The sequence below is a fragment of the Panthera leo genome, chromosome D4 (genome assembly GCF_018350215.1).
Source record: "Panthera leo isolate Ple1 chromosome D4, P.leo_Ple1_pat1.1, whole genome shotgun sequence".
NCBI lineage: Eukaryota > Metazoa > Chordata > Mammalia > Carnivora > Felidae > Panthera > Panthera leo.
The window spans coordinates 6587487-6603170 of NC_056691.1; the positions used below are offsets into that span (position 1 = coordinate 6587487).

At 34.8% G+C, this 15684-nt stretch overlaps 1 protein-coding gene across 7 annotated transcripts in view; it reads right to left on the reverse strand.

Annotated features, from left to right (window-relative positions):
• Positions 1 to 823: 823 nt before the first annotated feature.
• Positions 824 to 15684, reverse strand: part of JAK2 (Janus kinase 2) — a 117448-nt gene continuing 102587 nt past the window's right edge. For 6 of the 7 annotated variants that reach the window (XM_042913701.1, XM_042913696.1, XM_042913699.1 and 3 more), the window contains 6 exons: positions 15427 to 15616; positions 14466 to 14590; positions 14121 to 14293; positions 5369 to 5486; positions 3933 to 4046; positions 824 to 3477 (listed from right to left, as the gene is read on the reverse strand). In XM_042913701.1, coding sequence (XP_042769635.1) covers positions 3370 to 3477; positions 3933 to 4046; positions 5369 to 5486; positions 14121 to 14293; positions 14466 to 14590; positions 15427 to 15616 — 828 coding nt within the window. In that variant the 3' untranslated portion in view covers positions 824 to 3369. Of the gene's footprint in view, positions 3478 to 3932; positions 4047 to 5368; positions 5487 to 10461; positions 11779 to 14120; positions 14294 to 14465; positions 14591 to 15426; positions 15617 to 15684 lie in introns of those variants that run through there. The other variant, XM_042913702.1, reaches the window with a different exon arrangement.

Genomic DNA, 15684 nt, shown 5'->3' on the forward strand with positions numbered 1-15684 from the left:
TCGTTAACCACTTTTAAAACCATATTAATAAAGACTGGTGTTTCAGTTAGAAATAAGGCATCTCCTTATAGGTTTGGAAGACTGAAAAAGAACAGTATTCTAGGGCCTGCACCACCCAAGCAATCCCATATGGCATAAATACAATAGAAATTAACTTCTTAACCTAAAAAATAATACACAGTAATAAAGTAAAACAAAATTGATAAATCACAAAATTAGGTAATTTAATATTTAGGCTATAATGCGCATTTTACTAAAAATTTGATTCATATGAAGAGTTAAAGGCTATATGATATGCATATCACATAAATTTGATTAATATGAAAGTTTTAAAATTCTCTTGTCATTCTGAAATCTCTCTGAATGTTACTGTCAGCATCATGAAACACTTAGTGCTAGTTATCTTGAAATTAAGTACAACCAACCCAAATCTGGGAGTAAACGCCAAGTATTTTCTCAGATCCGTACTGTGATATTTTTCTCAAATAGAATGAAGCGTGTCACATATAACCCACCCTTTTGTCTGGCTAATCCTGCTGACTTATGCTTACTGTTATTACTTATTCTAATACAGAAAACCCAAAGATCTGTAATAAGTGGTACCGAAAAATTAGAAAAACTTTCATTAGAAATAATTTAAATACCAGAACTGGAGTGGATACAGAAATGGTCATAAAGAGCACAGAGTAGTTGATAGCAGTCTTAGGAAGTGCTTCTTAAAAAATTGAAAGATATGTTTACTATGATGAAAGGCTTTCTCTGCATATCCCTAAATCAGGGTGTGCGCCCCACTTCCTTGGTTAGGTGACAATACAAAAGAAAATAACTTCGGAATATTTATTACGTCGGTATTTCAGTTTTGTAGGAACATGCTAAATGCACGATGAAGAAAATAACACAGTCTCAATAAAGTGACCACGTAATGCCACCCCATGGAGAATGGCTCCCCAGGTTTAGAACTGTAGGTATTTCCTTATGTCTACTCCATAATAAAACTATTTAAATAAAATTTAAACATCAGAAGTTATAGTTGTGATAAAAATTTCACTCGACTTTGAAGCAGAAGTCTTGAGTCATGAGAAAGCACTCTTTCACAGCAAGTTATAGTATTACTGGCAGCATATACATAGGTGACGTGAAACGATCACTATTTCCCAAAGTAAGGAGCCATGGACGTATCGAATGATTTATATAAAGACTACATAACTTAATATACTGCAATAATTACAGAATTGTAGAAATCTAAGAAGACCTTTATCCTCATTTCTTAAGAATATTCATTTGAAGAAACATTTTGGCATTAATTGATACAATAATTACTTACCTATTTCTTGTGCAGAACCAACTGAACAGGTGCAGGTTAATTTCTCTTTATGTATAACCAGAATAAAAATTTAAACACTGCAAATCCTCAGTGAATAATAATTCTCTTGCAAACTCAGAATTTTATAATAAGGTAGTCATCCCACTCTAAAAACTTCAGAATGTTTATATGGGATTACTCTCCCTAAAACTAAAAAGTGAAACATTAAGAAAGAAAAATTTAAAGCAATCTAGTTAATACCTTTGTTTTTAAAAACAACCAAAATGTTATAAACCTTTAAAAATCCACTTTTCAGCACTTAAGTTTCCGAAATCAAGCATATTATACGATGTGCTACTTGTGACTTATAAAGTAGCAGCATGGGGGATCTCTTAATTGCATTATGTACACAGGTCCTTGAGGAGTCTACAAATAAAAATCATATTCAACTTTCATCACGATATCAGAAATCTTTTAAAATCTAATATACTATCATTTTAGATGTTTTCTGCATTTGGTTACCACTAAAATGCTTTAAAGATAATGTAAAAAGCATTTCTTCCCTTTTCTTCCTTCCCACCAAAAAATTTCAAACTTTATGTATGAGGCATTTTCTTATATAATTTGCATTTCAAAGCCAGCTCCAAAAAATAGATAATCCAAAGCCTTAAGTACAAGTTTAAAAAAAATAGCGTATACCACTGAAAATAAAGTAAGAAACTATTTTCTTTTTAACTGAAATACTAAGTATTTTAAACTTGGTATAAATAACACACACAGACTGCCCCTCTACCATACCACACTCCTTATGTACAGTGTCTAAAGAGGAGTAGCGCTAAAACAAAGGACGACAACAACCAACACTTACATGTATACTCTCATTCTTCTTAGACACATACATTATGAATTTTCTACTGGCATTCTTGAATAAAGTTAACAAGCATACTTTTTCACCAATTTATTCTCATTTCTCCCTTGTATATAAGAATCTCTAACAAAAGGAAATGTCTTCAAGGATTTCTGAAATCCCTAAAATATTCTTTAGCAAAAAAAAAAAAAAAAAAAAAAAAAAAAAAATCCTAACCTATCAGGCATCTCAATAAGCATATACATTTAAAAAACAATCTATTTTATGGCTTATGCTTCAATTTAATGCATGACCAAAGTCCCAGGGATTGAAGAATCTTATTAGCAGCCAAGAGCTAAACGGATGACAATATTCCTCACATTGTGATCTCAAAATTTTTAAAGAAAACTATTCACTATAGTCTTAGAAAAACTTGGAGATAATTCTATTTTAAAAACACACTTACCACAAACAAATACAAGGGAGACAAATAAGAAAATAGATTGTGTTGTATCTTTGTAAACTTGTTCCATTTCAAAATGTATTCTTTAGAGGGTCGGGGAAACTTCCTATACAAGTGAAACTAAATATTTGTTCCCTTTGCTTTGAAAAATATTTACAGTACATAGAACTACAAGCTAAAAGTGTACATCTGCTTATATTGCTGGCCAGTGATATAAATGAACAAGAACACAAGGTGCTTATTCAATTATCTGAGCATTATAATTTGTATAGTGATGTTATTGTAGGTCAACTATGGAAAAATTAGAAAACATTAATGAACACCAGCCCTTGTGTAAAACACCACACAAGATGCCAAGGTATTATACATTCACTGTGGTAAAAACTGTACATATGTATTCTGCGCATCTTCAACATTGCAAAATTTACATTACAATTTTTTCATCTTTCAAAATTCTGAGTTCAAAAAAGTCTATTTTTTTCTTTTGCCAGAGAAAAGTGATGTTAACTGATTGATTGGGTCTGTGAAACTGCTTATAAAATTCTTTGCTAAGGTCTTTTCATCAATGTCTTTTACTGATGTCCTCGTGAAGAAAAACTAAATTTTGCAAGTTTTGAACAGATATTTCCACATCTTTGCTGGCTAGCATCATGATGTACATAATAATTGTATATGTAATAATAGTCCACAGTAATGTGAAATACAAAACTTTGTTCTGTTAAGTCTATTTTGGTCTCAGAGCGAAGTTCATTTCTTTCATCCAGCCATGTTGTCCCTTATTTGATCAACTCGAAGAGCTAGGTCTCTAAAAGAGGGGCGCTGATTTACATTATTGTTCCAGCATTCAGTCATAATCAAATAAATCTATAAAAGAGAAAGTAAACCAAAATTATAATGAACACAAGGTGCCATCTTTTAATTGATGAAGACATGAACGGAGAACTAGCTTAATTTTCCTATGTAGGCTTATGTCATGGCTATGCCTAGATCCACAGTCATATGATTATCCAAAAGCTTAGCAAATTAAATGTCATCAAGTGACGTGAAATCCTTGTGAAAAGGGAATGAAAACATCTGATGAATGTGGATAAAAAATGTTTTGTGGGGGGCGCCTGGGTGGCTCAGTCAGTTAAGCATCCAACTCTTGATTTTGGTGTGGGTTATGATCCCGGGGTGTGGGACTGAGGCTGACTTCAGGCTCCAGGCTGAGTGCAGCCTGCTTAAGATTCCCTCTCCCTCTCCCTCTGCCCCTCCGCCTCTTGAAAACACGGGCTCTTCTCTCTCAAAAAAAAATGTTTTTGTTTTTTTTTTTTTGTTACCTCATCTGGGCATCCATCTGGTCTTGGTAATCTTCCATTATTCTTTAGGAGTTCTATCAAATGAAACACAATCATCTGTCCTTGTTTGTCATTGCCAATCATACGCATAAATTCCTGCAATATAAATCCACTTTTCAATAAGTTTTTTTTTTTGGTATATTTAATGTGAACCAGAATTCTTTCTCAACTTCTAGTAAATGTGAAAAATTCTGTATATGTATGTTTTACTATATGTTTGAAACCTTTTAAAAACAGATTATTTTGAAGATCAAACCTTCCTTTTAGTCATATTTCAGAAAAGACAGTGCCATTTCCATAACTATAATATATTTGACACAAATTCCCTGAGAAGAGCCCAAAAGAAGTGAACTAAAGGATGTTTACTTTGGTTTTTTGATAGTTGTCTTAACACATCATATTATATTTCAGCTGAAATAAAATTTAGATTGTAAAAGAGAACATAATAAAAAGAACACAGAATGAATATTTAAGCATAAATGCAATGGAGATAAAATGCTCGTATGTACAAAATTCCTAAAATTAAAGTCTGAACTATGAGCTAGAGAAACATTTACAACAAACGCATCGCTTATTTAAATACAGAGAATTCTTACAAGCTGGTAAGAAAAATTACTAACATAATAAAGGGCAAAAGCACATGAGATAATGCACACACACATATACTGATTTCAAATACCCAAAAACTATGTACTCAATCACACTAATGGGAGAAATACAAATTAAAATCAAATAACTATAACTTCTATCAATTTGACAAAACTGCATAAAATACTAGCAAATGATAAAATGTATGCTCTTATGCACTGTTATTCGGAGTACAATCTGGTATAGCTTTTCTGAAAAACATTGTGAAATAATCAAAAACCTTTGAAAGAGTTCCTAATCTTTTACTTACAATTACACTTTTATTCTAAGGTGATAAGAGATAAATATTTATATATAACAATGTTCACTATGTTCACTGAAGTATTACTTAGAAGACTGAAAAATGGAAAAGAACTGAAAAATGGAAAAATGGAAAGGAACTATAGCATGGATATTTACTTATATTAGTAAATATTTACCACAAATACAATTTCAAACTTTTGGATAGCATTTTATTGTAAGGATATAGTTTCTGATATTTTCCTTTTTTAATTATCCTTTATTAAAAAAATATAGAATAGACAGGGAAAACTATTTTTAAACGTTTAACTTTTTCAATAACTTCTGGAATGAATCAATTAATTAGGTTTACTAAAAACCTTTTGAAAATGCAAGTTAATTTAATGAACAAGTTTAGGGTTGTTTTGTTGGATGTTGTCTTCAAATCACCAATAAGAGGGTATAAAATGAGTCCTAAGCTTACTATTATTCTCTGGGAGAAGCTTTTCCCATGTTAAAAAGAGCCGACGGTAAATAAAAAGCACACTGACCGCTGGTGGACTTTTACTCTTCTCGATGTATGTGAAAAGTTCATACAGAACCACTCCAAAGCTCCAAACATCTGAAGCCACAGAAAACTTGCTCTCTGTCAGTGATTCTGGAGCATACCTATAATGTATGGAAAGCATTTATCAGACAGTTTCTTGAATTATAATAGTACTGTATGGTGACAGATGGTAGCTATACTTGTGAGCACAGTGTAACAGACTTGTCGAATCACTACGCTGTACAACGAATGTAATGAACTAGACTTCGTTAAAGAAAAAAAAATTATGTGATATGCCAACTCTAAATTTAACCTGAAAATCGTTGGATTAAAAAGGGTATAAAGAAAAGTTAACATAAGTAGGCCTAAAGCTGCCATCCTCAAAAACGCTCGCTTGCAAGGTTGACAAGTGACTGGCGCCTGGGAACTAGATTTCTGAAGGGCTGCCGCAGCTCTTAAATGGTAAGGGAGGCTCACTGTGCCTGAAATGTTTCTGCAAACAATATGGTTTACAATGAACACCTGCCTTCCTTCTGGCAGTCTGGAATTGTGGTACATGCCAGGCAGAGAATTACATGTGTCCCGTGTGACTTTTCTGGGACAGGACCCTTGAAAGTTTGTGTTTTCCTCCAGGTGTTGCCTCAGATGGCTTTTCCCTTCACTGATTTTACTTTATATCTGTTCTCTGAAACGCATCACAGCCATGAATATGACTGTATGCTGAGTCCTAGGAGTCCTCCTAGTGAATCATCAAGCCTGCGGATGGTCTTGGGAAACTGCCAAACAAAGATAACTAAGTACCTTCCTGGAACTCTAAAGTACCTGCTAAGTACCTTCCAGGTACTGAAATTTAAAAAAAAATAAAATAAGCTGCTCTTTGCAAGCTAAAACTTGAAATGAATCGAGATAAGTTTCCAACTGGAAGAAAAAAAAAAGCTTCTAAACTGAAACAAGACTAAAAGCTATTAATATAAGCACCTGTTAATCAGAAGGGGGTAGGGAGGAGTGCCTGGGTGGCACAGTCAGTTGAACATCCAGCTTCTGCTCTGGTCATGATAAGATCAGATCATGATCTCACGGTTCCTGAGATTGAGCCCTGCATCAGGCTCTCTGCTCTTGGCACAGAGCCCGCTTTGGATCCTCTGTCTCCTTCTCTCCCCCTCTCCCCTGCTCACGCTCTTTCTCTCTCTCAAAATAAATAAACTTAAAAAAAAAAAAGTGGTGGGAGAAGGAAGCAAAGTCACTGGGGAAAACAGTGTCATTGTCTACTCAAGTCTCAACACTATCCAAGGGAGGATTTGGGCTAATGGAATGTGAATATCATGGTTCCATTGTTAAGTTATCCTTATTACAGAAGATAGCGACAAAGATCTGTTTTAGACTGGTGAGATTAACTATATGAATTATGCAAATTTAATACCTCCTTCAAAATCCGATTTAAGCTTCCTCACTTCCACAGATCCTTCTCTGACTACTCAAGGTCTTAATGAGCTCATGTTACTCAGTTTCTATAGTATTTATTGTCGATAATATATATAAAAAAGCATGGCTAATTCTATAGTAAGTTTTTAAAAAATTCTTATCTTTAAATGTATGTTAGTTTTATCCCACAAATGGAATAAAACATTCTTGAAGACATTCTATTTCCCCAACATTTGCAAAACAGTCTCTTCCTTTGGTTTTCATGAAAGCACTGTCTACAATTTCCTCCCTCATCTCCAAGGCTGTTTTCCTCTCTCCCATCACTTATGTAAGGATAAATACAAATCACAAAGGAAAAAAAAATCAATTCTCCCTGTGGAAAATGAGGGAAAAGACTCTTTCTCCTCTTAGAGCATTTACTTTAGAAAATTTATCATTGTAAATTCTTTGTGTCTTTTGAAATATAGGTAATTTTTTTTTAAAGCTTTTGCTTAAAAGCCTCTTGCCAGCTGTATGATCCAAAAATGTTTCTCAAGAACCTGGGAACCACCTCTCCGGAACGTAATCATCAAAGAAATAGCACCCAACCTCCCAGTTTTTGCGGGACAGTAAGAGTTTAACTTCCGGCAGGTGCCTCCTTCCAAGTTGCAAAACTATCTCCTCCCATAAAAATATGAGAAGTCTATCTGTCCTGTAGGTGATGACAATTAGTTAACACAGACAGTCACTTAAGATAAACTATGTGTGATGTCAAGTTCTCTTACTTGAGGACTAGCTATTGTTTATCTTGACAACATGTACATAATGGGTTGAATCTGCTTGGCCACAGAAGGAGGTGAGATTTCTTTCTTGTCTTTACAGTCTCTTAGCAGATCACTTGTGTGATGCACATGATGCTCAGGGTTAAAGCTTATTCAGTAATAAAACTTTCTTTTCTATCTTTGTGCAGAGGTTTACTGAATTGGGAGGAGATTTCATTTCTAATTATATTTCCCCAACACTTTCCTTCTCCATTTTCTAAGTTAGGGTTTCCCAAGGTTCTATCATCAAACCTCTTTTTGTCAAAACTTTCCATTAGAGAATATTCATCCACCTATATACTAATGTCTCCTAAATTTATAACCATATTTTTGAACTTTCTTTTGTGTTTTGACTTACTGAACATTTCCATATTAAATAAGGTTCTTTAGGCAAAGAGAACTCCATTCCCACTTTTCCAAAACCTGCTGGTGATTTTACTTTCCTTATGCATTGAATGCCATCAACAATCTAGCTTACTTCCCAGGTGGAAATCTTAAGATTTGTTTTTTTTTTTTAATTTGAGAGCGAGAAAGAGAATGCACTCATATGAATGGGGGAGAGGGGCAGGGGGAGAGTGAAAGAATTTTTTTTTTAATGTTTATTTATTCTGAGAGAGAGAGAGAGAGAGAGAGAGAGACCGACCAAGCAGGGGAGGGGCAAAGAGAGAGGGAGAAAGAGAATCCCAAGTAGGCTCTAAGCTGTCAACACAGAGCACAACGCACAGTTCAATCTCATGACCATGAGATCACAACCCGAGCCAATATTCAGAGTCAGACGCTTAACCGACTGAGCCATCCAGGCACACCCCAGGAGAAAGAGAGAATCTTAAGCATGCTCCAGCTCAGCGTGGATCCTCCATGAATCCAAAAGCCTGCTTCAACAGAAAAATATTCTAGCAGGAGCATTTTTCCTTTTTTTTTAATTTTTAATGTTTATTTATTTTTGAGAGAGACAGACAGAGAGACAGAGCGTGAGCAAGGTAGGCGCACAGAGAGAGAAACAGAACCTCAAGTAGGCTCCAGGCCCTGAGCTGTCGGCACAGAGCCCGATGCGGGGCTCAAACTCACAAACCGTGAGATCATGACCCGAGCAGAAGTCGGATGCTTAACCGACTGAGCCATACAGGTGCCCCTCCTTCAGTTCTTAACACCAACACTTAGGACAAGCTAAAACATGTTGTTAGCTTAAAACAAAGAGCACTTTTGAATAACAAAAGCAATGTAGATAGCAAGATCACATGAAATTATAACTTTAAAAGATATGATGGCTATATCTCATGTATAAAAACTGTATGAGTTCTCTTTAATACTTCAGATTTAGTGTTCATTACTCAATAAATTAGTTAAAACCTATTTTATCAACTCATACATCTGAAATATTTGTACAAAATTTAGTCAGTCTCATTTCATTATATAAAACATTTAACACTTGCTAATATAAAAATAAAACTATTCCAACGGCCTAATTAGTTTTTGGCAGTATATTGCTTTCCATTCCATTAAATACACAGGAAAATTCTGATCATGATAAAAATGATGTTATTTCTGATTTTTACACTAACTTATTTAATGTTTCTCCAAAGTCAAACATCAGTTTGATACATACGTCTCCCCAACACAATTACTAAAGGAATAATAAACATTTTACCATATACATTACTTCATACATTCTAATCTTAGCTACATTTTATTCTGTATTATTTATTGCAAACTAAGTAATAAGAAAGGACTTATCTTATTTTCATAACAGTATAAAATTAATTATACAAGATATGTATCATCTTAAGCTTATCTTGGCTGCCCTTGTGATTTATTTTTCCAGACATGCAGGGAGAAATAGAGGGCCCAAAGCTTACATAATTTGGGACCTTTCTTTATAACAAAAAATACAAAATTAAGTATGAAACTGAATATTTAAAATTAGAAAAGAAGGAATCTTGAAAGGAAGGTGCTCTGGTGAATATGCTTTATTATAAACATGCCTCCACACGTGTGTCCTGCAATTTATTTTTTTAAATAATATTTCACAGTTTTTTCTTTTTAATGTTTTATTTTTATTTTTGAGAGAAGACAGAACCAGAATGCGAAGCAGGATCCAGGCTCTGAACTCTCAGCACACAGCCTGACGTGAGGCTCGAACTCACGAGCTATGAGATCATGACCTGAGCCGAAGTCGGACACTCAACAGACTGGGCCACCCAGGAGCCCCTAATATTTCACAGTTTTAACACACTTACTTCTAGAGTTGAACAATAAAGTCAGATTTTTAAAAAACTTTTAGTATACTTCCCAGAAATTGAGAAAAGGAATGACTTTAATGATTTCACTTTTGAAAATCAAGTGGTTTAATTCTTTACTTTCAATAAAATTCAAAAAAAGAATGGATTTAATGAAGTTGCCAGGTAAGAGATAAATTTTAATGGTACTTCATTGTATACTTTTTTGCTCCTTATCTCAGAAAGAGTCACAGAAATGAATATTGTTATAACAAAACTCTTTCCATTCCTATATACCTATTTACACAACTTTTCTCAGTGTTCACATCTACAAAAAGGCAAAATAAACAGAATTTAAGCTGAATCTGGTCCCATGATAGAAATTAATATTCATACAGGGATATATGAACTAATCGGAGGGGAAAATAGCTCCATTTATCTTATTAAGAAATACCTCCAGGGGCACCTGTGGCGCTCAGTCGGTTAAGCGTCTGACTTCAGCTCAGGACAGTTCCTGCTCCACATAGGGCTCTGTGCTGACAGCTTTCGGAGCCTGGAGCCTGCTTGGGACTCTCTGTCTCCCTCTCTCTCTGCCCCTCCCTCGTTCGTGCTCGCTTGCTCTCTCTCTCTCTCTCTCTCTCTCAAAAATAAACATAAAAAAAAGAAATGCTTCCAATAAAAAACTTTAAACAATTATCCAATTTGTAATTTATTTATATTGCATTGGAACACTGTATCCTGATAATAACTTCAATGATAACCCAACCCAGAAGAAAAATGTAAATACTTCTGAGTTTTGTGGTCACAGGAAATTTAAAAGTTAATTTCAATTTACAGTAGTTCCCCCCCCTCATCCACAGTTTTGCTTTCTTGGGTCTCAGTAACTAGTGGTTAACCACAGCCCAGATGCAGATGATCCTAACGCCACGTCACAAGGCTTACGCCATCCACCTCACTTCATCTCATCATACAGGCACTTTATATATAACTCACAGAGAAAGGTGAGTTCAGTACAAAAAGATACTTTGAGAGAAAACAAGAGAGAACAATTTCACATAACTTTATATTGTTATAATTATTCTACATTATTAGTTGAAACAATGAGAGTGAAAACACAAATAACCTCTTAGTGTTATTATGGAAATACCTTTGACTTCCTGGACCCCCTAAAACGAGAACCTGGTGTCCCCACACTTTGAGAATTTCTGTTCTCCACCAAAAGTAGATCTCTCTTCCTAAAATATGAATCTCAACATGATATTCCCTTGGATGAGGCCTATAATTTCCTACCTACACACGGTCTACTGAATGAGGCTTGAACTCATCAACACGGCGCACCAGGCTCAATCCCTTTCCGGCCGCCATCACTCCCCGTTTGCTCTGGGACTGTGCCACTCACTTCCAAGTCCCTGCCCCTCCAGTTCTAGTCTTCCTCCTCAGGGAACACCTTTGCTCTTCTCTACCTGGTAAACTATTAATCAATAATTGAAATGTCACTTCCTGGTTGTAGTTTTCTCTGATTAAACCCTCAGGGGAATTATCCACATTCTTATGTTTTCCCATTATATTCTTCATTATTGCACTTATGATATAATGATTGCAATGACTGGCCACACTGCAATGACTGACCACACATTTGATTTTTTTTTTTTTTTTTTATCTATGAGCTCTGCAAGGGAAGGGATAATGCGTAGTGAACCTGTCGGCTGAATATGCCTGCCACATCAAACATTTCCTTTTTGGTTCGGTTTTCTTAGTAACCAGGCACAGTTGTTTGTTGTTGTTGTTGTTGTTGCTTTTCTGATGCTGACCCTATCTTCATATCCCAAGCTCCTTGTATGGTGTTTGGAACAGTAGAAACTTAATAAATGTTTATCAGATTGTATTTATTAAGTATGCCCAAACTGCTTAAAATCCATATAACTAATCTTTATGGATTTCTAGTTAATTCCATTTAACTTCTTTAATTTCTCATCCTGGAAAAAAAGAATTAAATTCATGTATCACTGGACATGTCCAAAGCAGATAAGTTTAGATGAGTCTTATTTTCTAGTTTCCTTATACTCTAAAAATAATTAGATGATGATATCACCAGGATATTCCTTAAAACTGTTATTATTATGAAAAATTTCAAACATACACAAATAGAGAACAATAGACATTCATTTCCTGCCTTGTTTTATTAGCCACCCCATTGAATTGATATGAAGTGAATTATGGACATGAGAGTATTTCAGTCATAATTATTTCAGTATGCATTTCTAAAAGATAAGGGCTTTTCTTTAAAATACTCACAATGTCATTAAATATTACTCTTCTGTATAATAAGATTTTATTTTAATACCAGTTAATTAACTTACAGAGTAATACTAGTTTCAAGTGTAAAATATGGTGACTCAACATTTATATATAACACCCACTGCTCATCACAAGTGCACTCCTTAATCCCCATCACGCATTTAACAACCCCCACATCCCCCTCTGATAACCATTTGTATGTTCTCTGTATATAAGCATATGTTTCTTGGTTTGTCTCTCTCTTTTTTTTCTCCCTTTGTTCATTTGTTTCTCAAATTTCACATGAATGAAATCATATGGTATATGTTTTTCTCTGAGTTATTTACTTAGCATAATAATCTCTACCTCCATCCACGTCTCGCAAATGGCAAGATTTCATTGATTTTATGGCTAATACTCCATTGCACATATATACCACATCCTTTTTTATGCACATTAATTTTATTTCCAATGACACTGGGGTGTATAAAGTGAAATGTGAAGTCTCTCCTCATCACATTCCTCAGTAGTAATCAGTATTTCTAGTTTCCATTCTTTTTTTTTTTTCTTTAGAAAGAGAGAGAGTGATCCCCTCTCTTCAAAGAGAGAGAGGATCTCAAGTAGGTTCCACACTCAGCAATAATCCATTTGTTCTAAATCACTTGTGTTTTCTTACCTAATTTCCTTCCAGACTAACAATTTGTAATAGCTGGGATAAGTTGTAAGATTTACAGATACAAAATAAATGAAGATAACTAACAGATATGGATGGGCAATGAACTTAGCAGTAGCTAACTAAATAATCTATATATTTCTAATAAGTCTGATGAATCTCAAATTTTCATAAATGGACAGTTTTAGTGTTTATATTAGTAATTCTAACTTGCAAGTCAGAAACCCAAAATGTAAATAAAACATAAAAATGCAAATAAAACCAAAACAAAACCCATCCCTTAACAGAAACATCCGATTTAAACAACATAATCTTAATAGTATTATTTTAGCAGATAAATAAACCAGAATTAAAGTCTATTTAGATTTTATCACAAATCAAAACATTTAAATACATTTTCAGCGATTCATCCCTATAAAACAAAATGCACCATTAATGAACTAAGACATAAAAAAAGACCTTGCATCGAAGCACAAATCAATAAAAACAACAATGTACTCCACATAAAAAGTCAGGTTTGTATGGTCCTCACAATTCACAATTCTAAGTGAAGATCAAAAATTACCTTTAGCTTTGGGGCACCTAGGTGACTCAGTCGGATAAGCATCTGACTCTTGGTCTCGGCTCAAGGTCATGATCTCACAGTTTGAGTTGGAGCCCTGCATTGGGCTCTGTACTGACAGTGTGGAGCCTGCTTGGGATTCTCTCTCTCCCTCTCTCTGCCCCTCCCTCGCTCACTTTCTGTCTGTATCTCTCAAAATACATAAACTTAAAAAAACTACCTTTAGCTTCAAATTGCTATAAAATGTTCAGCTAATGCTAGATTAAAGCACCATCATGGTTAAGAATGCTTAGGGGAGCCTGGGTGCCTCAGTCAGTTAAGTGTCTGACTTCAGCTCAGGTCAGGATCTCCCGGTTCATGAGTTCCAGCCCCACATTGGGCTCTGTACAGACAGCACAGAGCCTGGAGCCTGCTTCAGATTCTGTGTCTCTCTCTCTCTCTCTCTGCCCCTCCCCCACTCACACTCTCTCTCTGTCTCAAAAATAAACACTAAAAAAAAATATTAAAAAAAAAAAAAAAAGAAAACTTAAAAGCACAAATTCTGAGAACAGACTATCTGGGTTTTGAATCCTAATTCTGCCATTTGTTGGTCTTTTGACCTTGAGCAAGCTATTTAATCTGTCTACACTTCAGATATGCTTAAAATGGACAGAATACATATTCTCCAAGGGTTGCCGTAGAGATTAGATGAGATAATCCATGAAATGCATTTAGCCCAATGTAAGCATGATAAATTTTTGCTATTATTATAAACATATAAATGATAAACTATGAATAATAGTAAATTTTCGTTAAAATATACTCACCAGAATATGGGACTTTCACCAGGTTCTTTCACTTTGTAGTATTCTTTGTCTTGTGGCAAGACTTTGGTTAAGCCAAAATCTCCAATTTTAACCCTGTTTTCATTCTCCACCAATATATTCCTTGTTGCCAGATCCCTGTGGATATACCTTTTTGTACCAAGATACTCCATGCCCTATGGATGAAATAACATTTTTATTTCAGCTAAGTTTTACAAAGATAAATAATGTAAATGATCTTTCCTCTATATCTTTCCTTAATTATCAAAGAAAAACTCTAGAGGACTTTGTAACAATTACTTTAGCATGTTCTCTTTACTTACAACAAATAGGCAGGATATTAAGTACCTTGCATATCTGAGATGTATACTGCAGAAGTTTTTTATGATCTATCCGTTCTTTATGTTTTTGGAGATAATCTCGTAAACTTCCATATGGTAAATATTCCATAATTAATCTTAAATTACGCCGGCCTTTTAACATACAAAGGGGAACACAATATTTTACTTTGTCACATTTTATTGTTAAATAATAGAAAACAAACATACATAAAAATGACTTAAAAATATATAAACTCTGAGTCTAAGGTGACAAAACTTAATTATAAATTAAGTGATGTAATAGTTAAGAACACAAGCTTTTTGAATCAAAAAGTTTAGAGTAAATTCCTAGCAGTGCTATTGCTGGGTCATAGGGTAGATCTATTTTTAATTTTTTGAGGAAATGAGAAGGGCACCTGTTGGGATGAGCACTGGGTGTTGTATGGAAACCAATCCGACAATAAATTTCATATTTAAAAAAATAAATAAATAAATAAATAAATAAATAAAGTTTTGAAAAGAAGCTTTAAAATAGTTATGGTTTAATCTTATGTAACCCTTTCTGCAAACCCAAATAGGCTGATGAAAATTTCCTTTCTCCCCATCTGTAATGAGCAAAAAGTATCTAATTTTAAAAATATTTTCATAGAAGGGTGCCTGGTTGGCTCAGTCAGTTAAGTCTCCAACTCTTAATTTTGGCTCAGGCCCTGATCTCACGGTTTGTGAGTTCGAGCCTGTCATCAGGCTCTGCACGGACAGGTCAGAGCATGCTTGAGATGCTCTCTTTCTCTCTCTGCCTTCCCCACACCCTCAAAAATAAACAAACATCTAGCCTACAATCACCAAGCACAATCTGCAGTGGCATAAACACTTCTCTCCTTGGTCACTGGCATATTAGAAGTCCAGACCTTGAGACATTATAGGTTTCTATTACCCAGGATGCCAAGGACATACCTTGAGTTCAAACTAGGTTTCAATGGGCAACATACCAGCACTGTAGCACACTCCCTTGTACTTGACAATGTTGTCATGCTGCAGGGATTTAAGGATTTCGATTTCTCTTTCAAAGTCTCTCAGGTGCTCCTCAGTACTGTGCTGGAGCTTCTTCACGGCCACCACCTCCCCAGTGTTGTCTTGTAGAGGGTCATACCGGCACATCTCCACACTGCCAAAATTGCCCTAAAAGGCACATCACAAGAGGATAGAAATCTCAAGTTTTCCAGAGAAATTACTAATGAAGTTTAATT